The sequence below is a fragment of the Oncorhynchus nerka genome, linkage group LG24 (genome assembly GCF_034236695.1).
Source record: "Oncorhynchus nerka isolate Pitt River linkage group LG24, Oner_Uvic_2.0, whole genome shotgun sequence".
NCBI classification, from domain to species: Eukaryota; Metazoa; Chordata; class Actinopteri; order Salmoniformes; family Salmonidae; genus Oncorhynchus; species Oncorhynchus nerka.
Window position 1 is genome coordinate 94,051,608 of NC_088419.1, and position 15,862 is coordinate 94,067,469.

The 15,862-nt window shown below is 46.1% G+C and overlaps 1 protein-coding gene across 1 annotated transcript in view; it reads left to right on the forward strand.

The window, feature by feature from the left end:
- kif1aa (kinesin family member 1Aa) overlaps positions 1–15,862 on the forward strand; it is a 219,331-nt gene that overhangs the window by 71,333 nt on the left and 132,136 nt on the right. The window contains 3 exon segments of the mRNA XM_065009343.1: positions 1,539–1,717; positions 11,191–11,302; positions 13,621–13,698. Coding sequence (XP_064865415.1) covers positions 1,539–1,717; positions 11,191–11,302; positions 13,621–13,698 — 369 coding nt within the window.

The following is a 15,862-nucleotide window of genomic DNA, read 5'->3' on the forward strand; positions in this document are numbered from 1 at the left end:
TGGCACTAAGACCACACTCAGCGAGCTGTATAAGGCCACTCAACGAGATGTATAAGGTCACTCAACGAGCTGTATAAGGCCACTCAACGAGCTGTATAAGGCCACTCAACGAGCTGTATAAGGCCACTCAACGAGCTGTATAAGGCCACTGAACGAGCTGTATAATGCCACTCAACGAGCTGTATAAGGCCATAAGCAAACAGGAACATGCTCATCCAGAAACAGCGCTCCTAGTGGCCAGGGGACTACCTCCCTCTGCAACTGGATCCTGGACTTTCTGACGGGCCTCCCCCCAGGTGGTAAGGGTAGGCAACAACACATCCGTCATGCTGATCGTCAAAACTGGGGACCCCTCAGGGGTGCGTGCTTAGTCCCCCCCCTGTTCACCCAAGACTGCGCGTCCAGGCACGACTCCAACACCATCATTAAGTTTGATGATGACACAGCAGTGGTAGTTCTGATCATCGAGAACGACGAGACAGCCTATAGGGAGGAGGTCAAAGACCTGGCCGTGTGGTGCCAGGACAACAACCTCTCCTTCAATGTGAGCAAGACAAAGGAGCTGATCGTGTACTACAGGAAAAGGAGGGTCGAACAGAACCCCATTAACATCAACGGGGCTATAATGGACATTGACAGGGTTGTAGTGGAGCGGGTGGAGAGTTTCAAGTTCCTTAGTGTCCACATCACCAACGAACTATCATGCTCTAAACACACCAAGACAGTCGTGAAGAGGGCATGACAACACCTTTTTCCCTTCACGAGACCAAAAAGATTTGGCATGGGTCCCCAGATCCTCAAAAAGTTCTACAGCTTCACCATCGAGAGCATCCTGATCGGTTGCATCACCGTCTGTTATGGCAACTGCTCGGCATCTGACCATAAGGCGCTACAGAGGGTAGTGCCTACGGCCCAGTACATCACTGGGGCCAAGCTTCCTGCCATCCAGGACCTATATACTAGGCGGTGTCAGAGGAAGGCCTAAAAAATGATCAAAGACTCCAGTCACCCAAGTCTCTGCTACCGCATGGCAAACGGTACCGGGACGCCAAGTCTAGGTCCAAAAGGCTCCTTAACAGCTTCAACCCCCAAGCCAGTAGACTGCTGAACAATGAATCAAAAGGCCACCAGGACTAATTACTTTGTAAATATTTTATTAACTTAATTTCTTGAACTTGTTTAAGGGTTTTATTAACTTAATTTCTCGAACTTTATTGTTGGTAAGTAAGCATTTCTGCATGCACTTCCTCTCACCAGGGTTCTTTCTCAATTAATCTTATCTTCATTCCTTGCATCCTCTCTCCTTACTTCCTCAAAAACACATTGGAGGGGTAGAACCAAGGTCCCTTCCTTGCATTATGAGAAGGATATGGAGGAGAGAGGAAACAAGGAACTGAAGAACCAGAGACCTACAGGAAACAGGATGCCACCTCTGTAGACCAGAGAGGAATTGAAGAAAGACTAGAAAGACCTAGTTGGTAATGTAACACTTTGCCCCCCCCCTCCCATCCTCCCTCCCTCCCCTCCCTCCTCCTCAGGTGAGCTACATGGAGATCTACTGTGAGCGTGTGCGTGACCTCCTGAACCCTAAGAACAAGGGGAACCTGCGTGTGAGGGAACACCCTCTGATGGGGCCCTACGTAGAGGACCTGTCCAAGCTGGCCGTCACCTCCTACAACGACATCCAGGACCTCATGGACTCTGGAAACAAGGCCAGGTGAGGGGACAGATGTATGGATGGGTGGGTGGTTGGGTGGATGGATGGGTAGTTGGGTGGGTATTTGGTTGGGTATGTTGGTGGGTGGGCGAATGGATAGGTGGATGGGTGGGTGGGTATTTGGTTGGGTATGTTGGTGGGTGGGGGAATGGATAGGTGGATGGATGGCTGGCTGGGTAGGTGGAAGGATGCGTGGGTGGATGGATGGATGGATGGATGGATGGATGGATGGATGGATGGATGGATGGATGGGATGGCTGGGTGGGTGTGTGGGTGGATGGCTGGGTGGAAGGATGCGTGGGTGGATGGATGGATGGCTGGCTGGGTGGGTGGGTGGGTGGGTGGGTGGGTGGGTGGATGGATGGGTGGATGGGTGGGTGGGTGGGTGGGTGGGTGGCTGGGTGGATGGCTGGGTGGGTGGATGGATGGATGGCTGGGTGCTTGGCACCCCAATGTTGGAACAAGCTTCCCCCTAACGTCAGGACAGCTGCCCATCTTCCCGAAAACATCTGAAAACCCACCTCTTCAATAAGTATCTTGATTAATCCTCACACTTATCGTTTCTTACAAGCACTGACTTTGCTGTTAGTTGATTTATTGAGGAAAAGTTTGACTTACTATGATTGTGGTATGAGGTGGTCTCACTTAGGTACCTTACGATGAATGCACTAAGTCAGTCTGGACAAGAGTGTCTGAGAAATCACTGTCAATGTAATACTGTGCTGAGTTCAACTGCATACGGGGTGATGGGGTTTCTCAGTAGTTTAAATAGGGTCAATGTTAAATATTCTGGCTCTTTTCCATAAATCACAGATAACAGTAGCACTTAGAAGGAAGCAATATGTTGATCAAGCATCTAAATGGATTGGTAGTATAGAGAAGGTTTGGGCCCACAGGAGGCTGGTGGCTACTTATTTGGGGGAGGATGGGCTTGTGGTAATGGCTGGAACGGAGTAAATGGAATGGCATCAAATACATCAAACACATGGAGACGGCTCATAATAATAGCTGGAACGGAGTAAATGGAATGGCATCAAATACATCAGACACATGGAGACTGCTCATAATAATAGCTGGAACGGAGTAAATGGAATGGCATCAAATACATCAAACACATGGAGACGGCTCATAATAATAGCTGGAACGGAGTAAATGGAATGGCATCAAATACATCAACACATGGAGACTGCTCATAATAATAGCTGGAACGGAGTAAATGGAATGGCATCAAATACATCAGACACATGGAGACGGCTCCATAATCGTTCAATAGCTGGAACGGAGTAAATGGAATGGCATCAAATACATCAAACACATGGAGACTGCTCATAATAATAGCTGGAACGGAGCCTAAATGGAATGGCATCAAATACATCAGCACACATGGAGACGGCTCATAATAATAGCTGGAACGGAGGAAATGGAATGGCATCAAATACATCAGACACATGGAGACGGCTCATAATAATAGCTGGAACGGAGTAAATGGATTGGCATCAAATACATCAGACACGTGGTTTCTATGTGGTTGATGCCATTCCATTTACTCCGTTCCAGCCATTATTATGAGCTGTCTTCTTGGGTTTCTGTCCTAAATGGCATCCTGTTCCTTTATATAGTGTGTTACCTTCGACCAGAGCCCTACCGGGGGGAGATTTGGTGAAACGCAGCTGCTATACTGTACCGTGTTGGCCGAGAATTAATAGATTAATTAAGCACACGGTGCTCTGCTCTGTCCATAAGGGAATTTACTGCCTGAGAAGACTTGAACTGGCAGACCCAGAAAAGATTTACATGGATTTAATTAACCAGCACATCAGACACCAGCTGAGACAACCTTATAACTAGGACAGTCCAGTAGACAAACAGGAAAAACATGCAATTCAATGATCAAAGGAACAAAACAACGATTCATTATTGACGTTCCAGACTTGTTGGGTGGGTGAGCACTTGCTATAACGAGTTGGAATCATATTAGCCCTGTCGATTGATAAATTACTCAAAAATTAATTAATTAATCAATGAATTAATTGATTTCTCTATACCTTGCAGTTCCGTAACCTTCACATCTCCATTAATTTACTAACATGTACCATCCTGATGTGTAGCTGTACATACCTACTGTGCTCTGTCTATTCATCCACCCCTCTACTGTCCTCTGTCTATTCATCCACCCCTCTACTGTCCTCTATCTATTCATCCACCCCTCTACTGTCCTCTGTTTATTCACCCACCCCTCTACTGTCCTCTATCTATTCATCCACCCCTCTACTGTCCTCTGTCTATTCATCCACCCCTCTACTGTCCTCTGTCTATTCACCCACCCCTCTACAGTTCTCTGTCCATCCATCCACCCCTCTACTGTCATCTGTCCATCCATCCACCCCTCTACTGTCCTCTATCTATTCATCCACCCCTCTACTGTCCTCTATCTATTCATCCACCCCTCTACTGTCCTCTATCTATTCATCCACCCCTCTACTGTCCTCTATCTATTCATGCACCCCTCTACTATCCTCTGTCTATTCATCCACCCCTCTACTGTCCTCTGTTTATTCACCCACCCCTCTACTGTCCTCTGTCTATTCATCCACCCCTCTACTGTTCTCTGTCCATCCATCCACCCCTCTACTGTCCTCTGTCCATCCATCCACCCCTCTACTGTCCTCTGTCTATTCATCCACCCCTCTACTGTCCTCTGTCTATTCATCCACCCCTCTACTGTCCTCTGTCTATTCATCCACCCCTCTACTGTCATCTGTCTATTCACCCACCCCTCTACTGTCCTCTGTCTATTCATCCACCCTTCTACTGTCCTCTATCTATTCATCCACCCCTCTACTGTCCTCTGTCCATCCATCCACCCCTCTACTGTCCTCTGTCCATCCATCCACCCCTCTACTGTCCTCTGTCTATTCATCCACCCTTCTACTGTCCTCTGTCTATTCATCCACCCTTCTACTGTCCTCTATCTATTCATCCACCCCTCTACTGTCCTCTGTCCATCCATCCACCCCTCTACTGTCCTCTGTCCATCCATCCACCCCTCTACTGTCCTCTGTCCATCCATCCACCCCTCTACTGTTCTCTGTCCATCCATCCACCCCTCTATTGTCCTCTGTCCATCCATCCACCCCTCTACTGTCCTCTGTCCATCCATCCACCCCTCTACTGTCCTCTGTCTATTCATCCACCCCTCTACTGTCCTCTGTCTATTCATCCACCCCTCTACTGTCCTCTGTCTATTCATCCACCCCTCTACTGAGGTGTCAGTATCGAACATTGTTCTACCACTTTGTTGTTCTGTCAATACAATAGGAGGAAAATATGCTTGTACTGACAAATGATTGCATTCCCTCTCCTGCAACACTATGGACTGTGTTCTAATGACTCCATTCTGTCTCCTGCAACACTATGGGCTGTGTTCTAATGACTCCATTCTGTCTCTTGCAACACTATGGGCTGTGTTCTAATGACTCCATTCTCTCTCCTGCAACACTATGGGCTGTGTTCTAATGACTCCATTCTCTCTCCTGCAACACTCTGGACTGTGTTCTAATGACTCCATTCTCTCTCCTGCAACACTATGGGCTGTGTTCTAATGACTCCATTCTCTCTCCTGCAACACTCTGGACTGTGTTCTAATGACTCCATTCTCTCTCCTGCAACACTATGGGCTGTGTTCTAATGACTCCATTCTTTCTCTTGCAACACTATGGGCTGTGTTCTAATGACTCCATTCTGTCTCCTGCAACACTATGGGCTGTGTTCTAATGACTCCATTCTGTCTCCTGCAACACTATGGACTGTGTTCTAATGACTCCATTCTCTCTCCTGCAACACTATGGGCTGTGTTCTAATGACTCCATTCTGTCTCCTGCAACACTCTGGACTGTGTTCTAATGACTCCATTCTCTCTCCTGCAACACTCTGACTGTGTTCTAATGACTCCATTCTGTCTCCTGCAACACTCTGACTGTGTTCTAATGACTCCATTCTTTCTCCTGCAACACTCTGGACTGTGTTCTAATGACTCCATTATCTCTCCTGCAACACTCTGGACTGTGTTCTAAGGACTCCATTCTCTCTCCTGCAACACTCTGACTGTGTTCTAATGACTCCATTATGTCTCCTGCAACACTCTGGACTGTGTTCTAATGACTCCATTATCTCTCCTGCAACACTCTGGACTGTGTTCTAAGGACTCCATTCTCTCTCCTGCAACACTCTGACTGTGTTCTAATGACTCCATTCTGTCTCCTGCAACACTCTGACTGTGTTCTAATGACTCCATTCTGTCTCCTTCAACACTCTGGACTGTGTTCTAATGACTGCATTCTCTCTCCTGCAACACTCTGGACTGTGTTCTAATGACTCCATTCTCTCTCCTGCAACACTATGGACTGTGTTCTAATGACTCCATTCTGTCTCCTGCAACACTCTGACTGTGTTCTAATGACTCCATTCTTTCTCCTGCAACACTCTGACTGTGTTCTAATGACTCCATTCTCTCTCCTGCAACACTCTGGACTGTGTTCTAATGACTCCATTCTCTCTCCTGCAACACTATGGGCTGTGTTCTAATGACTCCATTCTGTCTCTTGCAACACTATGGGCTGTGTTCTAATGACTCCATTCTGTCTCCTGCAACACTATGGGCTGTGTTCTAATGACTCCATTCTCTCTCCTGCAACACTCTGGACTGTGTTCTAATGACTCCATTCTCTCTCCTGCAACACTATGGGCTGTGTTCTAATGACTCCATTCTGTCTCCTGCAACACTATGGACTGTGTTCTAATGACTCCATTCTCTCTCCTGCAACACTATGGGCTGTGTTCTAATGACTCCATTCTGTCTCCTGCAACACTCTGGACTGTGTTCTAATGACTCCATTCTCTCTCCTGCAACACTCTGACTGTGTTCTAATGACTCCATTCTGTCTCCTGCAACACTCTGACTGTGTTCTAATGACTCCATTCTTTCTCCTGCAACACTCTGGACTGTGTTCTAATGACTCCATTATCTCTCCTGCAACACTCTGGACTGTGTTCTAAGGACTCCATTCTCTCTCCTGCAACACTCTGACTGTGTTCTAATGACTCCATTATGTCTCCTGCAACACTCTGGACTGTGTTCTAATGACTCCATTATCTCTCCTGCAACACTCTGGACTGTGTTCTAAGGACTCCATTCTCTCTCCTGCAACACTCTGACTGTGTTCTAATGACTCCATTCTGTCTCCTGCAACACTCTGACTGTGTTCTAATGACTCCATTCTGTCTCCTTCAACACTCTGGACTGTGTTCTAATGACTGCATTCTCTCTCCTGCAACACTCTGGACTGTGTTCTAATGACTCCATTCTCTCTCCTGCAACACTATGGACTGTGTTCTAATGACTCCATTCTGTCTCCTGCAACACTCTGACTGTGTTCTAATGACTCCATTCTTTCTCCTGCAACACTCTGACTGTGTTCTAATGACTCCATTCTCTCTCCTGCAACACTCTGGACTGTGTTCTAATGACTCCATTCTCTCTCCTGCAACACTATGGGCTGTGTTCTAATGACTCCATTCTGTCTCTTGCAACACTATGGGCTGTGTTCTAATGACTCCATTCTGTCTCCTGCAACACTATGGGCTGTGTTCTAATGACTCCATTCTCTCTCCTGCAACACTCTGGACTGTGTTCTAATGACTCCATTCTCTCTCCTGCAACACTATGGGCTGTGTTCTAATGACTCCATTCTCTCTCCTGCAACACTCTGGACTGTGTTCTAATGACTCCATTCTCTCTCCTGCAACACTATGGACTGTGTTCTAATGACTCCATTCTCTCTCCTGCAACACTCTGGACTGTGTTCTAATGACTCCATTCTCTCTCCTGCAACACTATGGGCTGTGTTCTAATGACTCCATTCTCTCTCCTGCAACACTATGGGCTGTGTTCTAATGACTCCATTCTGTCTCCTGCAACACTATGGACTGTGTTCTAATGACTCCATTCTCTCTCCTGCAACACTATGGGCTGTGCTCTAATGACTCCATTCTCTCTCCTGCAACACTCTGGACTGTGTTCTAATGACTCCATTATCTCTCCTGCAACACTCTGGACTGTGTTCTAAGGACTCCATTCTCTCTCCTGCAACACTCTGACTGTGTTCTAATGACTCCATTCTTTCTCCTGCAACACTCTGACTGTGTTCTAATGACTCCATTATGTCTCCTGCAACACTCTGGACTGTGTTCTAATGACTCCATTATCTCTCCTGCAACACTCTGGACTGTGTTCTAAGGACTCCATTCTCTCTCCTGCAACACTCTGACTGTGTTCTAATGACTCCATTCCTCCTCCTGCAACACTCTGACTGTGTTCTAATGACTCCATTCTGTCTCCTTCAACACTCTGGACTGTGTTCTAATGACTGCATTCTCTCTCCTGCAACACTCTGGACTGTGTTCTAATGACTCCATTCTCTCTCCTGCAACACTATGGACTGTGTTCTAATGACTCCATTCTGTCTCCTGCAACACTCTGACTGTGTTCTAATGACTCCATTCTTTCTCCTGCAACACTCTGACTGTGTTCTAATGACTCCATGCTGTCTCCTGCAACACTCTGGACTGTGTTCTAATGACTCCATTCTCTCTCCTGCAACACTATGGACTGTGTTCTAATGACTCCATTCTCTCTCCTGCAACACTATGGGCTGTGTCCTAATGACTCCATTCTCTCTCCTGCAACACTATGGACTGTGTTCTAATGACTCCATTCTCTCTCCTGCAACACTCTGACTGTGTTCTAATGACTTCATTCTGTCTCCTGCAACACTATGGACTGTGTTCTAATGACTCCATTCTCTCTCCTGCAACACTATGGACTGTGTTCTAATGACTCCATTCTGTCTCCTGCAACACTCTGACTGTGTTCTAATGACTTCATTCTGTCTCCTGCAACACTATGGACTGTGTTCTAATGACTCCATTCTCTCTCCTGCAACACTCTGACTGTGTTCTAATGACCCCATTCTGTCTCCTGCAACACTATGGGCTGTGTTCTAATGACTCCATTCTCTCTCCTGCAACACTGTGGGCTGTGTTCTAATGACTCCATTCTGTCTCCTGCAACACTATGGACTGTGTTCTAATGACTCCATTCTTTCTCCTGCAACACTCTGGACTGTGTTCTAATGACTCCATTCGGTCTCCTGCAACACTCCGGGTCTGTGTTCTAATGACTCCATTCGGTCTCCTGCAACACTCTGGTCTGTGTTCTAATGACTCCATTCTTTCTCCTGCAACACTCCGGGTCTGTGTTCTAATGACTCCATTCTCTCTCCTGCAACACTATGGACTGTGTTCTAATGACTCCATTCTCTCTCCTGCAACACTATGGGCTGTGTCCTAATGACTCCATTCTCTCTCCTGCAACACTCCGGGTCTGTGTTCTAATGACTCCATTCGGTCTCCTGCAACACTCTGGTCTGTGTTCTAATGACTCCATTCTTTCTCCTGCAACACTCCGGGTCTGTGTTCTGTTCTCAGTTTACCACTCCCTGCTGCTTGGGAAGAGATTTATCTTCTCTACAAATTAGCACATTGTCTCTTGTCTCAGTAGCTCGAAACTAACAATCTCAATTAGACAGTAGCAGCACCAGCCGTTGACGAACCGGCTTAAACCACCTCAAATTTTGTAATGCCCCATAAGGCAGCTGAAAATTAATGTTTTGGTTTCTAGAGAGCGTTTAGGGAAATGTATTTTAATGGATCTGTTCTTTGGCTTATCTTGTTGCAATTAATTTCTGCCCCTCGTACAAAACTATTCATCGTGGAGGTTTCTGTGCTTTATTATTAGGATGGATCATAGATTGATCTCAGATGACTCATACATTGTTATATGGTTGTTGTTCTTCTTCTGTCTCAATCCATCTGTGGTGTTGCATCATACAGGATGTTCTGTGGTGTGACATCATACAGGATGTTCTGTGGTGTGACATCATACAGGATGTTCTGTGTTGTGACATCATACAGGATGTTCTGTGGTGTTGCATCATACAGGATGTTCTGTGGTGTGACATCATACAGGATGTTCTGTGTTGTGACGTCATACAGGATGTTCTGTGGTGTGACATCATACAGGATGTTCTGTGTTGTGACATCATACAGGATGTTCTGTGGTGTGACATCATACAGGATGTTCTGTGTTGTGACGTCATACAGGATGTTCTGTGGTGTGACATCATACAGGATGTTCTGTGGTGTTGCATCATACAGGATGTTCTGTGGTGTGACATCATACAGGATGTTCTGTGGTGTTGCATCATACAGGATGTTCTGTGGTGTGACATCATACAGGATGTTCTGTGGTGTGACATCATACAGGATGTTCTGTGGTGTGACATCATACAGGATGTTCTGTGGTGTTGCATCATACAGGATGTTCTGTGGTGTGACATCATACAGGATGTTCTGTGGTGTGACATCATACAGGATGTTCTGTGGTGTGACATCATACAGGATGTTCTGTGGTGTTGCATCATACAGGATGTTCTGTGGTGTGACATCATACAGGATGTTCTGTGGTGTGACATCATACAGGATGTTCTGTGGTGTGACATCATACAGGATGTTCTGTGTTGTGACATCATACAGGATGTTCTGTGGTGTTGCATCATACAGGATGTTCTGTGGTGTGACATCATACAGGATGTTCTGTGGTGTGACATCATACAGGATGTTCTGTGTTGTGACATCATACAGGATGTTCTGTGGTGTTGCATCATACAGGATGTTCTGTGGTGTGACATCATACAGGATGTTCTGTGGTGTGACATCATACAGGATGTTCTGTGGTGTGACATCATACAGGATGTTCTGTGGTGTTGCATCATACATGATGTTCTGTGGTGTGACATCATACAGGATGTTCTGTGGTGTGACATCATACAGGATGTTCTGTGGTGTGACATCATACAGGATGTTCTGTGGTGTGACATCATACAGGATGTTCTGTGGTGTTGCATCATACAGGATGTTCTGTGGTGTGACATCATACAGGATGTTCTGTGGTGTGACATCATACAGGATGTTCTGTGGTGTGACATCATACAGGATGTTCTGTGATGTCACATCATACAGGATGTTCTGTGTTGTGACATCATACAGGATGTTCTGTGGTGTGACATCATACAGGATGTTCTGTGATGTCACATCATACAGGATGTTCTGTGGTGTGACATCATACAGGATGTTCTGTGGTGTGACATCATACAGGATGTTCTGTGGTGTGACATCATACAGGATGTTCTGTGGTATTGTTGAAGTGACACAGATCAGGGTCATGTTCAGTGGGGCACAGAGGACAAATTAACATTTCTTTTTGGACAAGTCCAGGAAAGGTCAAACCTGTTTCCGTCAGTTTTCTTAAATTTTGGTGTCAAGTGAACGTGACCCCAACATTCTCTTCTCTGCAGGACGGTTGCCGCCACCAACATGAACGAGACTAGCAGTCGCTCCCACGCTGTGTTCAACATCATCTTCACTCAGAAACGGCACGATGCTGAGACTGATAACACCTCTGAGAAGGTAGGGGCCGCCGTCTCGGCCAGAAAGATCTCACTTCATACTATACAGTGAAGTGTAACCAGGTTTGAATTTCCTTGCTTCCGCTCTCCTCACGTTCTTCTTAAAGTCCAGGTAGCAGATAATAGACCCTAACAGATATGTATGTAGTTGTTGCTGTATTAATAAGCAATAAAGCCAGAGGGGAAGTGGTATATGGCCAATGTACCACGGCTAAGGGCTGTTCTTAGTCACGACTCAACGCGGAGTGCCTGGATACAGACCTTAGCCGTGGTATATTGGACATATACCCCAAACCCCCGAGGTGCCTCTCTTGCTATTATAAACTGGTTACCAATGTAATTAGAGCAGTAAAAATACATGTTTTGTCATACATGTGGTATACAGTCTGATATACAGTACCAAGGCTGTCAGCCAATCAGCATTCAGGGCTCGAACCACCCAGTTTACAATAACTAATATACATGGGTTCTATGACTCACACGTTGGGGGAACATATTGGCTGTAGTAGCCTACTGTGCATGGTTTACATGGCTGTGAGAATTTCTCTAGAATATGACAACAACATATAGAATGTTTATAGAATAAACATTGAATTTAAATCAATTACCTGTAGAAATATGTATTTGAGTGAACATTAGCAAGAATGTTTGGTTTAAGTTTGCGGCTATCAGTCTAGTTGTCTAGGTTTAGTTGTCTAGGTTGTGACATCCTGTATGATGTCACAACACAGAACATCCTGTATGATGTCACACCACAGAACATCCTGTATGATGTCACACCACAGAACATCCTGTATGATGTCACACCACAGAACATCCTGTATTTACTAGCCCATACCAGTGACAAACTAAGATAGCTACAGTACCTGTCAAAAGTTTTGACACACCTACTCATTCACAGGTTTTTGTTTATTTTTGACTATTTTCTACATTTCAGAATAATAGGGAAGACATCAAAACTATGAAATAATACATATGGAATCATGTAGTAACCAAAAAAGTGTTAAACAGATAAAAAATATATTTTATAGTTGAGATTCTTCAAAGTAGCCGCCCTTTGCCTTGATGTTCAACTTTGCACACTCCTGGCATTCTCTCTTGTACTTCACCTGGAATTATTTTCCAACAGTCTTGAAGGAGTTCCCACATATGCTGAGCACTCGTTGGCTGCTTTTCCTTCACTCTGCGGTCCAACTCATCCCAAACCATCTCAATTGGTTTCATCCTGATGCAGCACTCCATCACTCTCCTTCTTGGTCAAAATAGCACTTACACAGCCTGGAGGTGTGATGGGTCATTGTCCTCCCGGCGCCACAGAATGGCCGGTTTAGTTATATCAGTGTTATTTAGATGGAAGACGTGAACTAAACGCTCTATAGCTAGCTAACGTTAGCAGGAAGGTAGCAAGCTAGTTCTTTCACTTACCCCGTTTCACTTCCATTCTCACGGTCTCTGCTGGTGCTGCTGGCTGTTTGAGATACTTTACAAGCCACATTGACGGTAGGGACAGTATCCACTTGGAGAAGACATCTTCTTGCTGAAGTGTTCCTTCCAGCCGTGGACGTTCTCAGGGATGAAATGTGCCCTTCAGATTGACGAGTAGACGCCTTATTCTCACAAATGTATCCCACTTTTTACTACGTTTAAAAAAAAAAATTATAATCGTGTGACGGTGACCTTAGGGATTTTTCCCCCCCGAAAGTTAGAGTTGATTTGGAGAAAATAACAAACCCAACTTTTAGAATAACATTATAATATTATAATAATTGATTTAAATCAAGTGCTCTAAATTACTATTATTAAATGAGTTTCTGGGATTGAGGGAAAAATGAGGTGCTACACTGCCTTTGAAACATCAGAGGGATGTGAGGAGAGAGGACTAGAGAAACAGAGGGACATTATTCTGAGATTCATCCAAAGCTCTCTGTAAACTGCTTGAACTCTGTGATTTCAAGGACATAAAACAAAAAAGAATGAATTGCTGTTTTGTTGTTTTGATATCAGTGCTTGCGTCCATAGCTCCATTTATCAATTTCAGATTGGTTTAAATTGCTCCAGCCTCATCCCTCAGCTGCATATGAGGAAAAAGAGTTATTGGGTGCTATTGGACTGAAAAAACGAATTAAGGATTGAGGCGTTGAAGCTAATTGGAAAGATGTCACTTGTCTCCCTACGTGTGCCTGTGAGGGCACTTGATAATGTGTCTGTGACATTGTGAAGGAGGTTGACTGGTGCCAACTGTTGCTGCCAACTGTGAGAATAAAGGATTTTAGTCAGCTAATGCATATCCCTGCACTCCCATTGACATTTCTGTCACAGGTCAGCAAAATCAGCCTGGTGGATTTGGCCGGCAGCGAGAGGGCCGACTCCACAGGCGCCAAAGGGACCCGGCTCAAGGTTTCTCCCTCCTCTGCCTCTTCATCCTCCGCCTCTTCATCCTGTCTTTGTCCTTTCTCTGTCTTTCTTCCTCCTCTGTCTTTCTTCATCCTCTGCCTCTTCATCCTCTGCCTCTTCATCCTCTGCCTCTTCATCCTCTGCCTCTTCATCCTCTGCTTCTTCATCCTCTGCCTCTTCATCCTCTGCCTCTTCATACTTCGCCTCTTCGTCCTCTCCGTCTTTTTCCTGTCTTTCTCCCTCCTCTGTCTTTCTCCTTCCTCTGTCTTTCTCCTTCCTCTGTCTTTCTCCTTCCTCTGCCTCTTCATCCTGTCTTTCTCCATCCTCTGTCTTTCTCCCTCCTCTGTCTTTCTCCTTCCTCTGTCTTTCTCCTTCCTCTGTCTTTCTCCTTCCTCTGTCTTTCTCCTTCCTCTGCCTCTTCATCCTTCGCCTCTTCATCCTGTCTTTCTCCCTCCTCTGTCTTTCTCCTTCCTCTGTCTTTCTCCCTCCTCTGTCTTTCTCCTTCCTCTCTCTTTCTCCTTCCTCTGTCTTTCTCCATCCTCTGTCTTTCACCCTCCTCTGTCTTTCTCCCTCCTCTGTCTTTCTCCCTCCTCTGTCTTTCCCCATCCTCTGTCTTTCTCCATCCTCTGTCTTTCTCCTTCCTCTGCCTCTTCATCCTGTCTTTCTCCCTCCTCCGCCTCTTTATCCTGTCTTTCTCCCTCCTCTGTCTTTCTCCTTCCTCTGTCTTTCTCCATCCCCTGTCTTTCTCCCTCCTCTGTCTTTCTCCTTCCTCTGTCTTTCTCCTTCCTCTGTCTTTCTCCTTCCTCTGCCTCTTCATCCTGTCTTTCTCCCTCCTCCGCCTCTTCATCCTGTCTTTCTCCCTCCTCTGTCTTTCTCCTTCCTCTGTCTTTCTCCATCCTCTGTCTTTCTCCTTCCTCTGTCTTTCTCCTTCCTCTGTCTTTCTCCTTCCTCTGCCTCTTCATCCTTCGCCTCTTCATCCTGTCTTTCTCCCTCCTCTGTCTTTCTCCTTCCTCTGTCTTTCTCCATCCTCTGTCTTTCTCCTTCCTCTGTCTTTCTCCTTCCTCTGTCTTTCTCCTTCCTCTGCCTCTTCATCCTTCGCCTCTTCATCCTGTCTTTCTCCCTCCTCTGTCTTTCTCCTTCCTCTGTCTTTCTCCATCCTCTGTCTTTCTCCCTCCTCTGTCTTTCTCCCTCCTATGTCTTTCTCCATCCTCTGTCTTTCTCCCTCCTCTGTCTTTCTCCATCCTCTGTCTTTCTCCATCCTCTGTCTTTCTCCTTCCTCTGTCTTTCTCCTTCCTCTGTCTTTCTCCTTCCTCTGCCTCTTCATCCTGTCTTTCTCCCTCCTCTGTCTTTCTCCTTCCTCTGTCTTTCTCCATCCTCTCTCTTTCTCCCTCCTCTGTCTTTCTCCCTCCTCTGTCTTTCTCCCTCCTCTGTCTTTCTCCCTCCTCTGTCTTTCTCCCTCCTCTGTCTTTCTCCCTCCTCTGTCTTTCTCCTTCCTCTGTCTTTCGCCCTCCTCTGCCTCTTCATCCTGTCTTTCTCCCTCCTCTGTCTTTCTTCCTCCTCTGTCTTTCTCCCTCCTCTGCCTCTTCATCCTGTCTTTCTCCCTCCTCTGTCTTTCTCCTTCCTCTGTCTTTCTTCCTCCTCTGTCTTTCTCCCTCCTCTGTCTTTCTCCCTCCTCTGCCTCTTCATCCTGTCTTTCTCCCTCCTCTGCCTCTTCATCCTGTCTTTCTCCCTCCTCTGTCTTTCTCCCTCCTCTGCCTCTTCATCCTGTCTTTCTCCCTCCTCTGTCTTTCTCCTTCCTCTGTCTTTCTCCCTCCTCTGCCTCTTCATCCTGTCTTTCTCCTTCCTCTGTCTTTCTTCCTCCTCTGTCTTTCTCCCTCCTCTGTCTTTCTCCATCCTCTGTCTTTCTCCTTCCTCAGTCTTTCTCCTTCCTCTGTCTTTCTCCTTCCTCTGTCTTTCTCCTTCCTCTGCCTCTTCATCCTGTCTTTCTCCCTCCTCTGTCTTTCTCCTTCCTCTGTCTTTCTCCCTCCTCTGTCTTTCTCCCTCCTCTGTATTTCTCCCTCCTCTGTCTTTCTCCCTCCTCTGTCTTTCTCCCTCCTCTGTCTTTCTCCCTCCTCTGTCTTTCTCCCTCCTCTGTCTTTCGCCCTCCTCTGCCTCTTCATCCTGTCTT